At 41.3% G+C, this 21,913-nt stretch overlaps 1 protein-coding gene across 3 annotated transcripts in view; it reads left to right on the top strand.

The window, feature by feature from the left end:
• ASB4 (ankyrin repeat and SOCS box containing 4) overlaps positions 1-21,913 on the top strand; it is a 77,639-nt gene that overhangs the window by 54,241 nt on the left and 1,485 nt on the right. The window contains exon 5 of one of the 3 annotated variants that reach the window (XM_053714076.1): positions 13,405-13,454. The exons of the other annotated variants lie outside the window; for them this stretch is intronic. Coding sequence (XP_053570051.1) covers positions 13,405-13,419 — 15 coding nt within the window. The 3' untranslated portion in view covers positions 13,420-13,454. The remainder of the gene's footprint in view (positions 1-13,404; positions 13,455-21,913) is intronic. 3 annotated transcript variants of the gene reach the window in all.

Genomic DNA, 21,913 nt, shown 5'->3' on the forward strand with positions numbered 1-21,913 from the left:
CTCTCTCTCTGCTACCCTTACCCCTATACTAACACACATTTTCAACCTCTCCCTCAGCACTGGTACATTTCCCTCATCATTGAAACATGCGCTGGTCACACCTATCCTCAAAAAACCTTCCCTTGATCCTACCTCCCCATCCAACTACCGCCCAATTTTCCTCCTCCCTCTTGCTTCAAAGCTTCTCGAAAAACTAGTATATGCAAGCCTATCCCATTTCCTTACGTTAAACTCCCTTCTTGACCCGCTGCAATCTGGATTTCGTCCCTATCACTCCACAGAGACAGCTATTGTTAAGGTCACCAATGACCTACTTACAGCCAAATCAAAAGGCCACTTCTCTCTGCTTATCCTCCTTGATCTGTCCGCAGCCTTTGACACGGTCGACCACCCTCTTCTGCTCCAAACCCTCCAATCCTTCGGCATCTGTGACACAGCCCTTTCGTGGCTCTCTTCCTACCTGTCAAACCGTACCTTCAGTGTAGCCTTCTCTGGGGCCTCCTCTGCCCCGTCACCACTTTCTGTCGGAGTACCGCAGGGCTCTGTCCTCGGTCCCCTTCTCTTCTCTATCTACACGTCATCACTAGGTTCCCTAATTAAGTCCCACGGTTTCCAATATCATTTGTATGCCGATGACACCCAAATCTACTTCTCTGCACCAGAACTATCTCCTTCCTTGCTAACCCGTGTCACTAACTGTCTTTCTCACATCTCTTCCTGGATGTCCTCTCACTACCTCAAGCTAAATCTCTCCAAAACTGAGCTCCTCATTTTCCCCCCTTCTTCCAAAGTCTCCACCCCCAATATCTCTATAACTGTCGACAACTCCATCATCACCCCTACCCCGCACGCCCGATGTCTCGGGGTCACATTCGACTTAGATCTTTCCTTCACTCCTCACATTCAGTCATTGGCTAAAGCCTGCCGCTTTCACCTTAAAAACATCTCTAAAATTAGACACTTCCTTACACAAGACACAACTAAGATTTTAATCCACTCTCTTATTCTTTCCCGCCTTGATTACTGCAACTCTGTCCTCTCTGGTCTCCCCACCTGCCGCCTAGCTCCTTTACAATCCATAATAAATGCCTCTGCCAGACTCATCTTCCTTACACGTCGCTCTTCATCTGCTGCGCCTCTCTGCCAATCCCTTCACTGGCTTCCTCTTGCCTCTAGGATCAAACACAAAACCCTCACTCTGACATACAAAGCACTCAACTGCACTGCTCCCCCCTACATCTCAGACCTTGTCTCCAGATACTCTCCCTCCCGTCCCCTTCGCTCTGCTCATGACCTCCTACTCTCCTCCTCTCTTGTCACCTCATCACACTCCCGTTTACAGGACTTCTCCAGACTGGCTCCCATCTTGTGGAACTCTCTGCCTCGCTCCATAAGACTCTCTTCTAGTTTTAAAAGCTTCAAGTGCTCCCTAAAGACTCTACTGTTCAGAGACGCATACAACCTACGCTAACCTTTCCTAATACCAGTTCCTCTCCTCCACTGCAATCCCCTGAACCCTCTTAGCATGTAAGCCTAATAGTCCAGCTGTTTGTGGATCACCTTCTTAAGAGCTGACTACAACAGTGCAACTCTTGGCAGGGCCCTCTACCATATAATTGTTTTGTTGTACTCCCCCTTTGGTTATAGCGCTGCGGAATCTGTTGGCGCTCTACAAATAACCGATAATAATAATAATAAAATAAATAATTCTCCCTCTAACAGGCCATCAAAAAAGGCCTAAAGACCCCTTGTTTTAAAGCCAATAAGCCCCTCTTTAAAATAAAACCATTATATAAGTTGTGGTAATAGTGATCACCTGGCATGAAGAAATGTGCGTTTATTTGCAGATCCGAGATACATAACTATACAGAAAGATCCTTATTCATAAGTGGATAACCACTTCTTTTTACCATAATGCTTTGATGGGAAAAACACACACACTATTTTTTAACCTTGTTTATTAAAATGGTATACATTTTTTTGTTGCAGGTGTCTTAGACATGATATATATATAACATAATGATATAAATTAATATTCTGGGGCTCCTGAAAAAAAGGATATATAACATGTGTGGGTTTCTCACTGAAAATGACCTGCAGTAGAGCCTAAACATAGGCAGCGTCTTAAAACTGCAAAATAGCTCAGCACTTGGGGTGGAAATAGCTTAGCTGTTAAAGGGTTAAAGGGACAGTAAACACCATGTTATAACAAAAGATGTATGTTGTGTTGCTATTGAATAACATATCAACCAGGTCTAAACGTTTTAAAAACAAATAAGCATCTTTTTTACTGCTAATAATTATCAATAGCCAAGCTCCACCACCCATTTGCCTTGTTTGGAGGAGCTAATACTGACTTTAGTCTGCAGAAAACAAGGCTAGCCACAAATATAATCTTAGTATAAAGTGTATTGTTTGTTATCAGTTAAAGTCAATTGGGGAAAGATATATAGCAGAGTCAGTCTTGAGAAGTCAACAGGGTGCATTTTAAATTTGGAGGATTACAAATTCTCCTCATGAAAAGGGGCACAATAAGTTAAAAAAAGATATTGCATTGTTGTTTCATTATGCGTAACTATATATTTAATCTCAAGGTGTTTACTGTCCCTGTAATGAAATACCCTGTGCTCTCTGGCTTCTATTCCCACTGTGGGACTTGTCTTTGTTCTCTTGGTATCACTTGTTGAAAAGCAGGACAATACAGTCAGGAACATGCACGTGTCTGTTGCACTATATGACAGTAGTTTTGCAAGAATGTTATACATTACATTTGCAAGAGAGCTAGAGGGCAGCACTATTTCCTACCATGTAGTGCTTCAGGTATGTGCACCCTACCTACCTAGGTATCTCTTCGACAAAGAATACAATGAGAATTAAGCAAATTTGATAACAGAAGCAAACTGGAAATCTTTTTAAAATGTTGTGCTCTGTCTGAACCACTAAAGAAAAATGTGGGGTTTCATGTCACTTTAAACTGAACACTCCGGTATTTCAACCAGATGTAAAATATTTACAACAATGTACACTTAAATCAGCATTTATTTATTTTTTTTAGTCACTAAACATCTGGATATTTTTCAAATATGGCTCCAGAAAAAAAAAATGAAACTGCCTGCAAAGTATTAGCCACTGGAGACAGCAAACTTTGTAAAAGACAATTTAACAGCTCATCTGTATGAATAAAGAAAGCAGTACAAAAAATCAATGCTTAATGTGTTACTGGTGCTAATGGTATAAAAATCACATTTTATACCGATCCAATACATTAAATCAATGCTCCTGCTGGCACACAAGAGCTAAAATCACTTGAAATAACTGCTCTATGTGTTACTAGCATGAAGGGGGTACAAAATGATTGCTGTTTTTTACTGGCAACCAAGGACGCTACCTAGTACCCTCTCCTGGTTATGCGCTGGGGAGATATGAGAGGAGAGGCAGGAAGAAGAAGGCACTTATACACAGGGTTTGGCCTAGGCCAACAAGGGGCATTAGGATTTAGGTTGGATAATTCTGAGGCATGATGCCTTTTCACAAATATGCTCTGTATTAAATATATTACAAATTAATAACCTCTGGTTGTCTATTGCAGAGCTCCCTGACAAGGATCATCATGGGTTTGGAGCTTTGCCCACTGCCCTTCTCACTTTTCCCAATCAGGGCAAATGCCCCAGATTCCAGAGAGAAACCAAGAACTGCTTCAGTTCTGCCCACTTCATGCTCTGACTATGCCCTCCTGTTGTATCTTCACCCACAAAACCTTGGCGGGCTAACGCCCTCAAGTGCCCTCATCTCCCTGTCCCAAAAAGCCTCTGAGACTTGCTGGAGGTGGGACGTTTGAGTGACAACAGGTTTAGGGTTGCCAGCTCTCCTCCACAAACATACTGGACAATGTGTTGGTGACTGGGTTCAATGATAGGTGGGTTAGACAATTAAACGTTTATCATACAGCGCCACAATAAACAACCATACAAGCTATACCTCAGAAAGGCGAAATCTCCCAACCGGATTCTGATGGATCGGTAAACTTAAAATGCCAAGAGTCAGCGCTACAATATCCCTGTTAGGGGATATGTTGCTTAAGATGGTGTCCACGATCAGTTAATGAATAAAATAGATAAATAGTATGTCCTATAGTTCAATAAAATTCATTTTGTAAAATATAACATTTAATAAGGTTACAATATAAAATAGATGAATACATAGAAACACGTGGTATATAAAACAAATAGATAGATATATATATATGTTTAAAAACTATTGAGATGATTACTATAGACAATATTCTATAGTGAATAGTCTGCAGAGCCTATATTCCTAATTAGAATAAACAACTAAAATAGCGATGAAACAGAATGGATGAAATAATAATCAAATAAATAGTCAAGTAGATCAATCAGTTCTGATATAATGGTCCAGTTAAATGTCCAAATGAAGAAGTGGATATGTGAAAGTCCAAAATGTGTCCAATCCTATTTTTGCTAGTTCAGTGTCGGTGATGAAAGAATATGTGGGTGATTTAAAAAAGTAAAATTCTCACATAAGCTTAAAAATAAAAAAGTGAAAAAAATGTGAGTTATCAAAATGTCAAAATTAAAATGTAAAAATGTAAAAGTTAAATATAAGATGTGAATGTGTGAAAAAAAGTGATCAACAATAAAAATGATAGTTGAAGGTGTACACCTAAAAATAGTCCATAAAAATCCTTCTAATAAATCCTTAGTGTCCTAAAAATTGGTGATGTCCCAAATTTTGTGTTAAAAAAATAGTGTAGTAAGGTCTTGTTAAATAATGGTCCTCTTCCCAAAGTGGATATGGATAATTTATGATGCCATTATGAGAAAGGTCCCTGCGGACCGAAAAGCGTTGATTGTAAACTGGTATTACGGCTCAGTCTCTTTTTTGGTGAGTAGAATACATATATTTTCTATTTTTAGTGGCTTTATTGCACTATGTCTGTTTTTTATGTATTTTTATAGGATCATGATGGCATCATAAATTATCCATATCCACTTTGGGAAGAGGACCATTATTTAACAAGACCTTACTACACTATTTTTTGAACACAAAATTTGGGACATCACCAATTTTTAGGACACTAAGGATTTATTAGAAGGATTTTTTTTATAAGGAAATAATTTTTTATGGACTATTTTTAGGTGTACACCTTCAACTATCATTTTTATTGTTGATCACTTTTTTCACACATTCACATCTTATATTTAACTTTTACATTTTTACATTTTAATTTTGACATTTTGATAACTCACATTTTTTTCACTTTTTCATTTTTAAGCTTATGTGAGAATTTTACTTTTTTAAATCACCCACATATTCTTTCATCACCGACACTGAACTAGCCAAAATAGGATTGGACACATTTTGGACTTTCACATATCCACTTCTTCATTTGGACATTTAACTGTACTATTATATCAGAACTGATTGATCTACTTGACTATTTATTTGATTATTATTTCATCCATTCTGTTTCATCGCTATTTTAGTTGTTTATTCTAATTAGGAATATAGGCTCTGCAGACTATTCACTATAGAATATTGTCTATAGTAATCATCTCAATAGTTTTTAAACATATATATATATATATATATATATATATATATATATATATATATATATTTGTTTTATATACCACGTGTTTCATCTATTTTATATTGTAACCTTATTAAATGTTATATTTTACAAAATGAATTTTATTGAATGAATTATATATACATCACGAACTATAGGACATACTATTTATCTATTTTATTCATTAACTGATCGTGGACACCATCTTAAGCAACATATCCCCTAACAGGGATATTGTAGCGCTGACTCTTGGCATTTTAATTTCAATGATAGGTGGGGTCACACAATGCCCCCCTAAAAGCTCTACTTTAGACCCACTCTTGATCCGATGATATATATATATTTCACAACTGAGCAGTAATTTTACCCCTATTCTGCCAGACTTATGAAAACTGAATTGATGTGGCCTCCTTGACTGCCCCATATTTCTTTATGCTCCTTATTTGTAATACATTTAGGCATAGGAGGCATTTATATTTAGCTAACACTCAGGGACATTTAAGTGTCCAGTATTTTTGTGAAGAAATTACTGGACAGCCTGCTGTTGAATACTGGACACCTGGCAACGCTAAGGGGCCTATTTATCAATGTGCGAGCGGACATGATACGAAATAGCGTATCATGTCCGCCGCACATCGATAAATGCCGACAGCATACTCTGTCAGCATTTATCATTGCACCAGCAGTTCTTGTGAACTGCTGGTGCAATGCCGCCCCCTGCAGATTTGCGGCCAATTGGCCACTAGAAGAGGGTGTTAATCAACCCGATCGTATTCGATTGGGTTAATTTCTGTGCGCCGCCTCAGAGCAGGCGGACAAGTTATGGAGCAGTGGTCCTTAGACCGCTGCTTCCTAACTTCTGTTTTCGGTGAGCCTTCAGGCTCGCCAGAAACAAGGGGCATTAAGCTCCATACGGAGCTTGCTAAATATGCCCCTAAGCATGTTTCCTAAGCCTATGACAGCACAAAAAAAAAAGAGATTTTTTTTTTTTAAATTAAATACAGGAATAATATGTAAAACCTGTTTAAATCAAATTATATTATAATATTGATCACGTGTAGTTTCTTGTCTTTCTTCATCTAGATTGGAGGTTTTCAGTGTGAGGTGGGCTTCCCCAGGGGGCGCTAGAGCATATAAGGGGAGGCACGGGAGCAGTGACACTTCTCACTATCCTATGGAAACCGCACACAGCAGCAGACTTTGGCAAACCATACAATGGCTTTGAAGAGCTGACAATGACATTTTCCAGTTTGAGGTGTAATAAAGCAAAGTGTGGGATGTAGGTGAAAGAAAAGCACTGAGGTCGCAATCTCTCAGCGACTGCATTGTTTGTTGTCTTGATCAGTAACACAGGAGTAACAGTGCAAACTGATGTGTGAGTGAAGCACTCTTTAGGTTGCACAGAATCGGCTTTTGAAAGCTGTGTGTAAACCCTGTATCTGATTTAAAATTGCCCAGATTAAAACTAAAAATAAATATTACAATTTTCTTTAAAGAGAAACAGTAAAGTAACATCTATTATGGGGGCAGGGGGCTCTGTCTTGTATATTTTGCAGTAGGGGAGGCCAAACACCTGAGACTTTGAAAACCCCTGATTTAGATTACTCTTTTGAAGTAAACATGACATATTTCAGATGCAGTTTCCATATTGACCACTAGAGACTGCTGTTACCTTATACAATTCTATATTTTGGCACTATGTTCTAAAACAGCTGCAAAGAAAACAGTTTGTATAGAGACATTTGTTGTTTTCAGATCAATGCAAGGCTTGTGTTGGTTTGTTTTGCATGTTCCCTGTGTTTTTCCTTTATGTTTTGTTTCACTCTTTGTTTAATTGTTTTCTGCACCTGCTAATATAAAGGAACATAACCAACATTTTATTGTTATAAGATTTTTTTTTTGGCAGCCAAGCGGTTAAATATTATATAAGCATTAGCCAAGAAAAATAAATAAACCGGAACGGATATGTCCAATGTTGTGACTTAGGGGGCCACATGGCTAAGTTATTAGCTACAGGACTATAAAACATAATTTAGGAAAACTGTTAAACCATATATAATATTGTGCATCTATAACTATATATTTTATAGTTTGTATCCCAATGTGTTGTGTATAAACCCTGTTTTTCAGGTGCTAACTTTAGTAGAAATTGTATCATATGAACAGATGATCTGGCAGCCTGTCGTATTTTATTTTTTTTGTTTGTGTTGTTTGTTTTTTTATTCATACTTATTGCAAAATTTTATAATGTTTGTGACTAACAATGCAGGTTTTGTGAATTAATATCTGACTAGTGTTAAAGCCTGTGTACATGGGCCAAAATGTCCCCCTAGCAAGATCCTTTCCCTAGCCTTTATTCCCCCACTCCACTTTAGGATCACCCTGTACCTCCTTCTCCCTCCTCCCTCCTTCCACCTCCCTGCCGCTCTTAGCATACATTTTTTTCTGTAGTGTAGCGGTCACAACTGTTCCCGCCCCTCCAGCGATGGGCTGCCCACCTGCCTCCCTCCTAACCCTCCCACGCCACCAATGATCGGCACCACCGCTGCCCGATGCAGAGAGGGACACAGAGTGTGCCTATCTGCTTCGGTACCTCTGCAAGACTATTTCTGCACTGCCTCACTCGTTGGGCATGCAGAAATAGCGAAATCTTGCTACTTTTAGCAAAATCGTAGCAGAGAGAGGCTAGGTCCCTAAGGGCTTAACGATCAGCGCCGTCCTCGCGCAGTCTCTACTGCGCATCGGCGCTGGTCGTTAAGGGGTTAAGGCCAGGTATGTTTGTCTCACACAGTCTCTACTGCGCATGACTGCGTCGGACAAACATACTTGGCCTTTTATTATATAGGATGTGTAATTTTCTATTAAATTATAGTGAAGAGATTGGCTGTGATCCACCTCTTCGAAGTGACATTCAGGCAGTACATTATAAGCATGGCATTTTAAAGGAACGTTCTAGTAAGCAAGTCTTTAAAGGATAATTATTAAGCTTTACTTGTTCACCTCCTTTGAAAACAAATTCCTTTCTTCTTTGGAAAGCGCTGGAGACACTGCTGGCTGTAAAAAGGTGTCTGCTATGGCTTGACCCGGAGTATACTTGTATAAAATTCTGAGCTAATACAGACGTAATGAATAAGGTATCAATGTTTTCCAAACAGGTCCATTCAAATTAAAGGGACATTAATCCTTTAACTGCTTAGACATTTCCACCCCTGTGCTGGACTGTTTTGGAGTTTTTAGATGCGTCTCCTGAGTTTACCTAGATAAACATTCAGCAAAGAGAAGGAAGCAAAATAAATAATAGAAGTAAATGGGAACTGGATGCTCTGTCTAAATCATGAATGTTATTACGACTTTAGCTAAAGATGGATGCACAATGCAGGGCAGCGGCTTCAAAGGCTAATAAGATACTAGCATATATTAAAAGAGGCATTGACTCAAGGGAGGAAAGCATAATTCTGTCACTATATAAATCCCTGGTAAGACCTCACCTTAAGTATAACGTGCAGTTCTGGGGACCGATCGCAAAAAAAGATATTGCAGAACTAGAAAAATTTCAGAGAAGAGCCGCAAAGCTAATAAGAGGAAAAGAGAATTTAAGCTATGAGGAGAGGCTAGCCAAAATGGGTCTGTTTTCCCTAGAAAAAAGGCGCTGGAGAAGTGACATGATTACTTTATATAAATATATTCAAGGCCCATATACACTGTGTGCAGAATTATTAGGCAAATGAGTATTTTGACCACATCATCCTCTTTATGCATGTTGTCTTACTCCAAGCTGTATAGGCTCGAAAGCCTGCTACCAATTAAGCATATTAGGTGATGTGAATCTCTGTAATGAGAAGGGGTGTGGTCTAATGACATCAACACCCTATATCAGGTGTGCATAATTATTAGGCAACTTCCTTTCCTTTGGCAAAATGGGTCAAAAGAAGGACTTGACAGGCTCAGAAAAGTCAAAAATAGTGAGATATCTTGCAGAGGGATGCAGCACTCTTAAAATTGCAAAGCTTCTGAAGCGTGATCATCGAACAATCAAGCGTTTCATTCAAAATAGTCAACAGGGTCGCAAGAAGCGTGTGGAAAAACCAAGGCGCAAAATAACTGCCCATGAACTGAGAAAAGTCAAGCGTGCAGCTGCCAAGATGCCACTTGCCACCAGTTTGGCCATATTTCAGAGCTGCAACATCACTGGAGTGCCCAAAAGCACAAGGTGTGCAATACTCAGAGACATGGCCAAGGTAAGAAAGGCTGAAAGACGACCACCACTGAACAAGACACACAAGCTGAAACGTCAAGACTGGGCCAAGAAATATCTCAAGACTGATTTTTCTAAGGTTTTATGGACTGATGAAATGAGAGTGAGTCTTGATGGGCCAGATGGATGGGCCCGTGGCTGGATTGGTAAAGGGCAGAGAGCTCCAGTCCGACTCAGACGCCAGCAAGGTGGAGGTAGAGTACTGGTTTGGGCTGGTATCATCAAAGATGAGCTTGTGGGGCCTTTTCGGGTTGAGGATGGAGTCAAGCTCAACTCCCAGTCCTACTGCCAGTTTCTGGAAGACACCTTCTTCAAGCAGTGGTACAGGAAGAAGTCTGCATCCTTCAAGAAAAACATGATTTTCATGCAGGACAATGCTCCATCACACGCGTCCAAGTACTCCACAGTGTGGCTGGCGAGAAAGGGTATAAAAGAAGAAAATCTAATGACATGGCCTCCTTGTTCACCTGATCTGAACCCCATTGAGAACCTGTGGTCCATCATCAAATGTGAGATTTACAAGGAGGGAAAACAGTACACCTCTCTGAACAGTGTCTGGGAGGCTGTGGTTGCTGCTGCACGCAATGTTGATGGTGAACAGATCAAAACACTGACAGAATCCATGGATGGCAGGCTTTTGAGTGTCCTTGCAAAGAAAGGTGGCTATATTGTCACTGATTTGTTTTTGTTTTGTTTTTGAATGTCAGAAATGTATATTTGTGAATGTTGAGATGTTATATTGGTTTTACTGGTAAAAATAAATAATTGAAATGGGTATATATTTGTTTTTTGTTAAGTTGCCTAATAATTATGCACAGTAATAGTCACCTGCACACACAGATATCCCCCTAAAATAGCTATAACTAAAAACAAACTAAAAACTACTTCCAAAACTATTCAGCTTTGATATTAATGAGTTTTTTGGGTTCATTGAGAACATGGTTGTTGTTCAATAATAAAATGAATCCTCAAAAATACAACTTGCCTAATAATTCTGCACTCCCTGTACAGAGATGGCAGAAGCTCTGTTTATTCCAAGAAAATTGATTGTGACAAGAGGTCACAATTTAAGGTTGGAGGAAAGGAGATTTAATCTCCTGCAACGGAAACATTTTTTCACTGTAAGAGCAATAAAATTGTGGAACTCATTAACAAAGGAGGTAGTGAATGCCAATACCCTAGATACATTTAAAAATTGTTTGGATACATTTCTGGCTAGAAACAAAATTCATGGATATGATTGCTTGTATTAAATGGGTCACCTTTTAGTGGGATTATATTAAACTCAACTGAAGCTTTTTTTTTTTTTTTTTTTTAAAGGGACAGTCAACACTTGAATTTTTTGTTTGTTTTAAAAGATAGATAATCCCTTAATTACCAATTCCTCAGTTTTGCATAACCAACACAGTTATAATTATACACATTTTACCTCTGTAATTACCTTCTATTTAAGCCTCAGCAGACTGCCCCCTTATTTCAGTTCTTTTGAAAGACTTGCATTTTAGCCAATCAGAGCTGACTCCATGGTAAATTCACGTGCATGAGCTCAATGTTATCTATATGAAACACATGAACGAATGCCCTCTAGTGGTGAAAAACTATCAAAACGCATTTAGATTAGAGGCGGCCTTCAAGGTCTAAGAAATTAGCATATGAACCTCCTAGGTTTAGCTTTCAACTAAGAATACCAAACAAAGCAAAATTGGTAAAAGAAGTAAATTGGAAAGTTGTTTAAAACTAAATGCCCTATTTGAATCATGAAAGTTTTTTTTTTTTACTTGATTGTCCCTTTAAGTACTGTATATTAGATTTGTATAGGTTAAACTCGATGGACTTCGGTCTTTTTTCAACCTCATCTACTATGTTACTATGTTATCATCCATTTTAAGTCCCACTGTAGGTCATTTTCAGTGACAAATCCACACATCTTGTATATTGTTTTTTGTGCAGACCCAGAACACTATGTCATTATTGTATGTATGTGGTATCATTATGTGAGAACTCCACAATGAAAATTGTAACAAAAAAGGTTATAAACAATTACGTGTGTTTCTTTTTTCTAAATTCTATAGTTAAAAGAAGAAGGGGTTATCTTTAAATAAATTAGTACCTGAGTACAGTTATATAACTTCGATGTGGACATAAGGGCTCTCATGACTATCTACTCAAAAAAATGCCCATTTATTCACACCAGGTGCTCACTATCACTACACTGATCACCTGGCTATATAAACTTACATAGGGCCTACAAACTTTATAAAAAGGGATCATGTCTGTCTCTAGGCCTTTTTGATGGCCTGTTATAAGTATATGTAGAATGTTTATTTTTATTTGTATCCTCCCCCATCCCAGAAAGCATCCAGAAAATGTTTGCAGGTATGCAATATACTTCATTCTCTTGTTATCCTTTACTGAAACATACCTAGATAGACTCAGCAGCAGTGCACTACTGAGGGATAACTGGTGGTTGTTGGCTTCAAACGTTTGCTTTTTGTCATTGGATAACCAGATGTGTTCTGCTAAGTCCCAGCAGTGCATTACTGCTTTTAGGGTTGACTTTAACTATGGGTTTAACCCATCTGCAGGGGTCACCCCTTCACCCAATCTGACGTGTGTGTGTATGCATATATATATATATATATATATACAGTATATATATATATGAGAATCAAGAAAGATCACCAGCGCTAAAACCTTAGTAGTGATATTTTATGTACCACTCTTTGTGTAAGTTTGTAATGTGTACCTTAAAGTGTTAGTATATTTAGTATGAAAGAGAATCCTTATTGTGTTTTGTGGGTGTGTTATAATACCGGGTTGGACTATAGATACGTGGTATATACAAAAACATAGGGAATTGTATCCCAATAAGTATAAGATAGCATGCTGCCTTAATATTGACACAGTGTACCCCTGTCACTGTTAAAGTTATTCTGAGAAGAGCAATCAATAGAGGTGAAAAGGCGCTCTGCTAAACTCAGTCTTTCCAATAAATAAACAGATTTTCTTAAACGTTTTTAGATAGTAAACATGAGCTGTTAAATTGGATTTCTTTTGTAGAAGACTTCTTGGTGTAGTATAATGAAGTAAAGAATTCCTGCTTACCAACTTAGACCTCAATCATATGAGGTAAGGTATCTGCTCTGCATGGTTAAAGATGATTGTATCTTTTAAACCCTGCGTAGTGACCTTTGGATTTCCTAGACCACTTGTTGCCTTGGTTTGGCAGGAACCTGTGAAATCAATGGTAATCCTGGACTCTCTGTTGTTCTTTCATATGTTGGTGAGAATCTTTATTCCCTCAGATGGTTCTCCAAGTTATGCAGGAAAAGAAAAGGAAAACACACATAGCGTAATACTGTATGTCATAAGGTAAAATGTATTATGTACAAATGGTATTATGCTTACATTAATAAACCTCAATCTATAATGAGGTAAGATAAAAGCTTTATCCCAACATTGATGGTATCTTTGTTACTGTGACCTTCAATGCTTATGTCGGTACTGCAATGGAGTATAAACTTTTTTGAATATCTGTTACTCACTTTGTTTCTTATAGGGGCCTGCTGCCTAAAGATAGTGTGGGCCTGTGAGCTGTGTTTACCATAGGTTAGTATATAGCTGCATTGTTCACAGCCCCTTGTGCTTGATTAGTGAGTGATAGGGTATAATAATGTCCTCAGTGCTATTATTCTATGACTCTAGTATTTATAAATGTAAATATAAAAAGTACACACTGTGTCATGTAATAGAAAAACTATATTTTGTCCGCTTGCCTGCTGGAAACACAAACTCTAAATATATAGCAGACGGTGTATTCAGCTGTAGGATACAAACTGTAGTGTAGTAGTCGATAGCCGGTTGGAGAAGAGCTGGAGTTAAGTTACAGCCGAGAGCTGGAGTTCCTTAAACTTCAGGCATCTGCTGCATATGGAGCCGGAGCGCGACTGGTGCTCCAGTTCCATATGAGGACACTGTGTGTGTCACCGTCTGTAATGATCGTTTCTAATGCCGGCAGGAGGTGTGGGTCATGGCGGGTGGGTGACCCAGCAGCAGAGGGGGGAGGGAGTGGGAGGGCTCTACGCTACAGGAAAAGATAATAAAGGAAGGATGGGGCAGCTACACTACAGAAAAAAAGGTTTCGGGGATGTGGGAGCCCTATATAATGATCATAGGAGGGGGGCCACTACAATACAGAAAATAATAAATAAATAAATAAAAAGTTTTATAGCTGCCAGTACCTAAATGGGTGGATATAGTCATAGGGGGCAGGGTTAGAGAGCTGTTTGGGAGGGATCAGGGAAGTTAGAGGTTAAAGGGGGATCCTGCCCTGCAGGGGGGAAAAAATTATAAAAAAAACAAAAAAGCCTTCATTTTTTATATTGGCAGACTGTCTGCCAGTACTTAAGATGATTGGGCGAGGGAAGAGAGCTGTTTGGGAGGGATGAGGTAGAAAACAGGGTGTGGGAAGTGTCAGGTGGGAGGGTAAGCTCTACAATAAAGCTAAAATTAACCTTACAATCTACCTAATTAACCCCTTTACTGTCGGTAATACTAGAAGTGTGGTGCGCAGCTGCAATTATTGGCCTTCTAATTACCAAAAAGCAATAGCAAAGCCATGTATGTCTGCTATTTCTGAACAAAGGGGATTTCAGAGAAGCTTTTACAACCATTTGTGCCATGATTGCACAAGCAGTATGTAAATAATTTCAGTGAGAAACACAAATTTTGTGCAAAAAATAACGATTTTGTTTTTATTTGATCACATTTGGGGGTGAAATGGTGACATAAAATATACCAAAAATGGGAATAGATCAATACCTTGGGTTCTCTACTTAAAAAAAAAAAAAAAAAATATATATATATATATATATATATATATATATATATATATATATATATATATAGTTTTGACAGGTAAATAAAATAACCAAGGCTTTATTTCTGTTTAAATGGAGTGATAACAAAAATGCTAAAAGTGATCTGGAATTTTGAGCAAGTTTTTCTCCGGAAGTCCTGGTAGTAAACAGGTTAAACACATGCAAGCAACAGAGCAATAATAAAATCATTTTCACCTGTGAGCTAAAAACCTTTCTAGTTCACCTTCCCAAACAGCCAAAAAGAGTAGTGTTTATTACACAGTCAAGCGAAAAAAGAGAGGATCCAACGGCACTACACATAAGTAAATATGGACTACTGCCCAGTGAAAGGATACTTAGGTATTATTGACCAAAGTTCCAGGGTAGGTGCTGTGTATATTAGGAATAGCGATGTCGCGAATAGTTCGCCGGCGAATAGTTCCCGGCGAACATAGCATGCTCGCGTTCGCCGCGGCGGGCGAACATATGCGATGTTCGATCCGCCCCCTATTCATCATCATTGAGTAATACTTTGACCCTGTACCTCACAGTCAGCAGACACATTCCAGCCAATCAGCAGCAGACCCTCCCTCCCAGTCCCTCCTACCTCCTGGACAGCATCCATTTTAGATTCATTCGGAAGCTGCATTCTTAGTGAGAGGAGGGACAGTGTAGCTGCTGCTGATTTAATAGGGAAATCGATAGCTAGGCTAGTGTATTCGGTGTCCACTACAGTCCTGAAGGACTCATCTGATCTCTGCTGTAAGGACAGCACCCCAAAAAGCCCTTTTTAGGGCTAGAACATCAGTCTGCTTTTTTTTTTTTTTTCCTGTGTAATCTAATTGCAGTTGCCTGCCTGCCAGCGTGTGTGTTAGGCTCACAGCGTATACTGTGCCCACTTGCCTAGTGCCACCACTCATATCTGGTGTAACAGTAGTGTACATTTAAAAAAAAACAACACTTTTTTGACTGTGTTAAATAATAGCAGTCCGTTTCCTTCACACGTGTGCGTTTCAGTGCCTGCCTGCCAGGGCACAGTGTCACCCCAGTGCCACTCATATCTGGTGTAACAGTAGGGGTGACACTGTGCCCTGGCAGGCAGGCACTGAATTTCAGTATATGCCTGCCAGGGCACAGTGTCACCCCAGTGCGACTCATATCTGGTGTAACAGTAGTGTAGATTTAAAAAAAACAACACTTTTTTGACTGTGTTAAATAATAGCAGTCAGTTTCCTTCACACGTGTGAGTTTCAGTGCCTGCCTGCCAGGGCACAGTGTCACCCCACTGCAACTCATATCTGGTGTAACAGTAGTGTAGATTTTAAAAAAACAACACTTTTTTGACTGTGTTAAATAATAGCAGTAAGTTTCCTTCACACGTGTGCGTTTCAGTGCCTGCCTGCCTGCCTGTCTTGCCTGCCAGGGCACAGTGTCACCCCAGTGCAACTCATATCTGGTGTAACAGTAGTGTAGATTTAAAAAAAAACAAAAAAAAAACACTTTTTTGACTGTGTTAAATAATAGCAGTCAGTTTACTTCACACGTGTGCGTTTCAGTGCCTGCCTGCCAGGGCACAGTGTCACCCCAGTGCAACTCATATCTAGTGTAACAGTAGTGTAGATTTAAAAAAAAAAAAAACACTTTTTTGACTGTGTTAAATAATAGCAGTAAGTTTCCTTCACACGTGTGCGTTTCAGTGCCTGCCTGCCAGGGCACAGTGTCACCCCAGTGCAACTCATATCTGGTGTAACAGTAGTGTAGATTTAAAAAAAAAAATACAATTTTGACTGTAATAGATTTAATAGCAGTTAGTTGTCTGCAAGCATGTGTGTCAGGCCTACAGCGTCTACTCTGCCAACTTCTGTCAGTGCACAATGCCACTCATATCTGTTGTCACAGTAGCTTGAACGCATAGTACCACTAATCGAAAAAAAAATGACAGGCAGAGGCAGGCCACCCCGCAGGGGCCGTCGTGTTCATGGTGCTGATTCCCTTTGGCCCTAGAATAATGCCCAGTGTTCAGAGGCCACGTACCCCGAACTCGAACATTTCTGAGGACATAGTTGACTGGCTAACACAGGACACCCAATCTTCTACAGCTTCCGCTCGGAACCTTGACGCACCATCCTCCTCCAGCTTAGCTTCGGGCACCTCTCAAGTTACCACTCGCCCGCCTGCCGCCACCACCAACACTAGCACCACAGCCGCTTCACTTGATCTGTCAGAGGAGTTATTTACACATCAGTCGGAAGAAATGAGTGATAGTGATGCGCAACCATTATTGCCAGAGGATGTAGATAACAGGGATATGTCTCAGTCAGGCAGCATTACACACATGGACGTACGGTGTGATGATGATGATGTTGTACCCACTTCTGCTTCCTTTGTTGAGTTGTCAGATACAAGTGAAGCGGTTGATGATGACGATGCGTCCGTGGATGTCACGTGGGTGCCCGCTAGAAGAGAAGAAGAAGAGGGGGAAAGTTCAGATGGGGAGACAGAGAGGAGGAGGAGACAAGTTGGAAGGAGGGGGAGGTCGTTGCAAGGAGCTAGTGGCACAGTCAGACAGCATGCATCGGCACCCGGGGTCAGCCAGACAGCACGCCAATCAACGCATGCTGTTGCCACCACCAGAATGCCGTCATTGCAGAGCTCAGCAGTGTGGCATTTTTTGTGTGTGTCTGCCTCTGACAACACCGATGCCATTTGCAACCTGTGCCAAAAGAAACTGAGTCGTGGGAAGTCCAACACCCACCTAGGTATAACTGCTTTGCGAAGGCACATGATCGCACATCACAAACGCCTATGGGATCAACACATGAGTACAAGCAGCACACAAACTCAAAGCCGCCATCCTCCTCCTGGTCCAGCATCTTCAGCCACGTCAACCACTGCTGTCCTCCTTGCCCCCTCTCAACCATCCGCCACTCCGTGTCTCGCCTTAAACAGTTCCTGCTCATCTGCCCACAGTCAGGTGTCTGTCAAGGACATGTTTGAGCGTAAGAAGCCAATGTCACAAAGTCACTGCCTTGCCCGGCATCTGACAGCTGGCTTGACTGAACTCTTAGCCCGCCAGCTTTTACCATACAAGCTGGTGGAGTCTGAGGCATTCAAAAAATTTGTAGCTATTGGGACACCGCAGTGGAAGGTACCCGAAATTTCTTTGCACAGAAGCCAACCTGTACTCGATTGTGCAAAAGGAAGTAATCGCATGTCTGGCACACAGTGTTGGGGCAAGGGTCCATCTGACCACTGATACCTGGTCTGCAAAGCATGGTCAGGGCAGGTATGTCACCTACACTGCGCATTGGGTAAACCTGCTGACGACTGCCAAGCATGGAATGCGTGGCTCTGCAGAGGAGTTGGTGACACCGCCACGACTTGCAGGCAGGCCTGATGCCACCTCCTCTACTCCTCCTACTCCATCCTCTTCCATAACCTCCTCGGCTGAGTCCTCTTTTGCTGCTGCATCTTGATCCACATCAACGGCACCCCCCCAGCTCCCCAGGTACTATTCCACATCCCGGATACGGCAGTGTCACGCTGTCTTGGGGTTGACTTGCCTGAAAGCAGAGAGTCACACCAGACCAGCACTCCTGTCCGACCTGAACGCACAGGTGGATCAGTGGCTGACTCCGCACCAACTGGAGATGGGCAAAGTGGTTTCTGACAACGGAAGTAATTTGGTGGCGGCATTGAAATTGGGCAAGTTGACACATGTGCCGTGCATGGCACATGTGTGTAATCTGATCGTACAACGCTTTGTGCATAAGTACCCAGGCTTACAGGACGTCCTGAAGCAGGCCAGGAAGGTGTGTGGCCATTTCAGGCATTCCTACACGGCCATGGCGCACTTTTCAGATATCGAGCGGCGAAACAACATGCCAGTGAGGCGCTTGATTTGCGACAGCCCGACACGTTGGAATTCAACACTCCTAATGTTCGACCGCCTGATCCAACAAGAAAAAGCCATTAACGACTATTTGTATGACCGGGGTGCTAGGACAGCCTCTGCGGAGCTGGGAATTTTTTTCCACGTTATTGGACGCTCATGCGCAATGCCTGTAGGCTCATGCATCCTTTTGAGGAGGTGACAAACCTAGTCAGTCGCACCGAAGGCACCATCAGCGACATCATACTATTTGTTTTCTTCCTGGAGCGTGCCCTGCGAAGAGTGCTGGATCAGGCCATAGAAGAGCGTGAAGAGGAAGAGTTGTGGTCACCATCACCACCAGAAACAGCCTTATCAGCATTGCTTGCTGGACCTGCGGCAATGCTGGAAGAGGATTGTGAGGAAGAGGAGTCAGAGGAGGAATGTGGCTTTGAGGAGGAGGAGGAAGACCAACCACAACAGGCATCCCAGGGTGCTCGTTGTCACCTATCTGGTACCCGTGGTGTTGTACGTGGCTGGGGGGAAGAAGATACCTTCAGTGAGATCACTGAGGATGAGGAACGGGACATGAGTAGCTCGGCATCCAACCTTGTGCAAATGGGGTCTTTCATGCTGTTGTGCCTGTTGAGGGACCCTCGTATAAAAAGGCTGAAGGAAAATGACCTGTACTGGGTGTCCACGCTACTAGACCCCCGGTATAAGCATAAAGTGCCTGAAATGTTACCGATTTACCGCAAGTCGGAAAGGATGCAGCAGTTCCAAAATAAATTAAAAAGTATGCTTTACACAGAGTATAAGGGTGATGTTCCAGCACAACGGGAATCTAACAGGGGAAGAGGTGAAAGTAATCCTCCTCCTCCCACAACCACGCCGGCAAGGACAGGACGCTTTACAGACGTGTTGTTGATCTTGAGCTTTTTAAGTACTACGCATCGCCACAGCCCTTCGGGGTCCACCCTCAGAGAACGACTCGACCGACAGGTAGCAGACTACCTTGCATTAACTGCAGATATCCACACTCTGAGGAGCGATGAACCCCTTGACTACTGGGTGTGCAGGCTTGACCTGTGGCCTGAGCTATCCCAATTTGCGATAGAACTTCTGGCCTGCCCCTCTTCAAGTGTCCTGTCAGAAAGGACCTTCAGTGCAGCAGGAGGTATTGTCACTGAGAAGAGAAGTCGCCTAGGTCAAAAAAGTCTAGATTACCTCACCTTTATTAAGATGAATGAGGGATGGATCCCGAAGGGACTGACAGTGGGCGATACATTCGACTAAAAAAGGCCTGATGAGATGAGCTGCCTTGGGCTAAAAATGGTCCACACGCTGCTGTATTTTATCTCTGAATGCCGGATGACTTGCGTGACTTATCCGCCACCAACTAGGGTTCAAGCCGCAATGTTTTAGGGCACTTTCTGCCTGGGAAACAAACATCAATTTTTTCTGGCCGCTGCTACAGCAGCGGCTGTAACAATAACTAATTTTTCAGGTATGTGTACATGCCTAAATTTTCTGGCCTCTGGTGCTGCACTGTGGCTTCAAAAACCAAACAAAAAAAAAGGCACATAACAGGGATTAAACTGATAGGAGTGGTGTGTTAAGTAGTATTATTCCTATCTGGTGGCACATTAGATTGCATGCGCAGTGTCCCATATTTGAAGTAGGAGGACTGACCAAGCATCTTTTTCCATCTCCCGGTTCCTAAAATCGATGTCATATACATGTCCCCTGATAGGGGATGTAACAGGGATTAAACTGATAAGAATAGTACTACTTAACACACCACTCCTATCTGGTGGCACAGTAGATTGCACGCGCAGTGCCCCAAATTTGAAGTAGGAGGACCTACCAAGCATCTTTTTCCATCTCCCGGTTCCTAAAATCGATGCCATATACACGTCCCCTGATAGGGGATGTAACAGGGATTAAACTGATAGGAATAGTACTACTTAACACACCTTATAATAATGCAGAGAGAGGCAACGCAGAGAGAGGAGTCTGAAGAAGAGGAGTCAGAGGAGGAAGATGGCTTTGAGGAGGTGGAAGACCAAACACAGCAGGCGTCCCAGGGGGCTTGTTGTCACCTTTCGGGGACCCTTGGTGTTGTACGTGGCTGGGTGGTGGAAGAGACCTTCAATGACATCAGTGAGGACAAGGAACGGGACATGGCTAGCTTGGTATCCAACCTTGTGCAAATGGGGAGTTTGCGGTTGTGCAAATGGACTGTTTGCGGTTGTTTGCGGTGCGTTAAAGGGACAGTCTAGGCCAAAATAAACTTTCATGATTCAGATAGAGCATGTAATTTTAAACAATTTTCCAATTTACTTTTATCACCAATTTTGCTTTGTTCTCTTGGTATTCTTAGTTGAAAGCTTAACCTAGGAGGTTCATATGCTAATTTCTTAGACCTTGAAGCCCACCTCTTTCAGATTGCATTTTAACAGTTTTTCACCACTAGTGACTAGAGGGTGTTAGTTCACGTATTTCATATAGATAACACTGTGCTCGTGCAAAATAAGTTATCTGGGAGCAGGCACTGATTGGCTAGACTGCAAGTCTGTCAAAAGAACTGAAAAAAGGGGCAGTTTGCAGAGGCTTAGATACAAGATAATCACAGAGGTTAAAAGTATATTATTATAAATGTGTTAGTTATGCAAAACTGGGAAATGGGTAATAAAGGGATTATCTATCTTTTAAAACAATAAAAATTCTGGTGTAGACTGTCCCTTTAAACGGGGAGTTTGGTCTGTCACTGTGAAGCGGGCGTAACCCTTACACTACCTGATCGATACAACATCATACCTGATGTTTTAAAGCACGTTATTCCAAACAATTTAGGAATGTTAGGTGATTTATGCCCTTTATGGCTTAAAACCAGACTCTGCATCAACTATGTAATTTTCCATGGGAGTTTTGCCATGGATCCCCCTCCGGCATGCCACAGTCCAGGTGTTAGTCCCCTTGAAACAACATTTCCATCACTATTGTGGCCAGAAAGAGTCCCTGCGGGGTTTAAAGTTCTCCTGCCTATTGAAGTCTATGGCGGTTCGCCCGTTCGCGAACAGTTGTGGAAGTTCGCGTTCGCCGTTCGCGAACCCAAATTTTTATGTTCGCGACATCACTAATTAGGAACTGAATTATGTGGAAATTGTGGAGAATAGGAGATTCTGCACAACACGTATACACTATTAGCACTCCAGAGTCCTAAAGGGTGGGTAACCCACAGGTAATAATGAAAATCACAAAGATACTGTGTCAATACTATGACAGAAAATGGGTCAAATAGATGAAAGAAACTGAATTAAAATGTAACTTTTATT

The sequence above is a fragment of the Bombina bombina genome, chromosome 5 (assembly GCF_027579735.1).
Source record: "Bombina bombina isolate aBomBom1 chromosome 5, aBomBom1.pri, whole genome shotgun sequence".
Taxonomy (NCBI): Eukaryota; Metazoa; Chordata; class Amphibia; order Anura; family Bombinatoridae; genus Bombina; species Bombina bombina.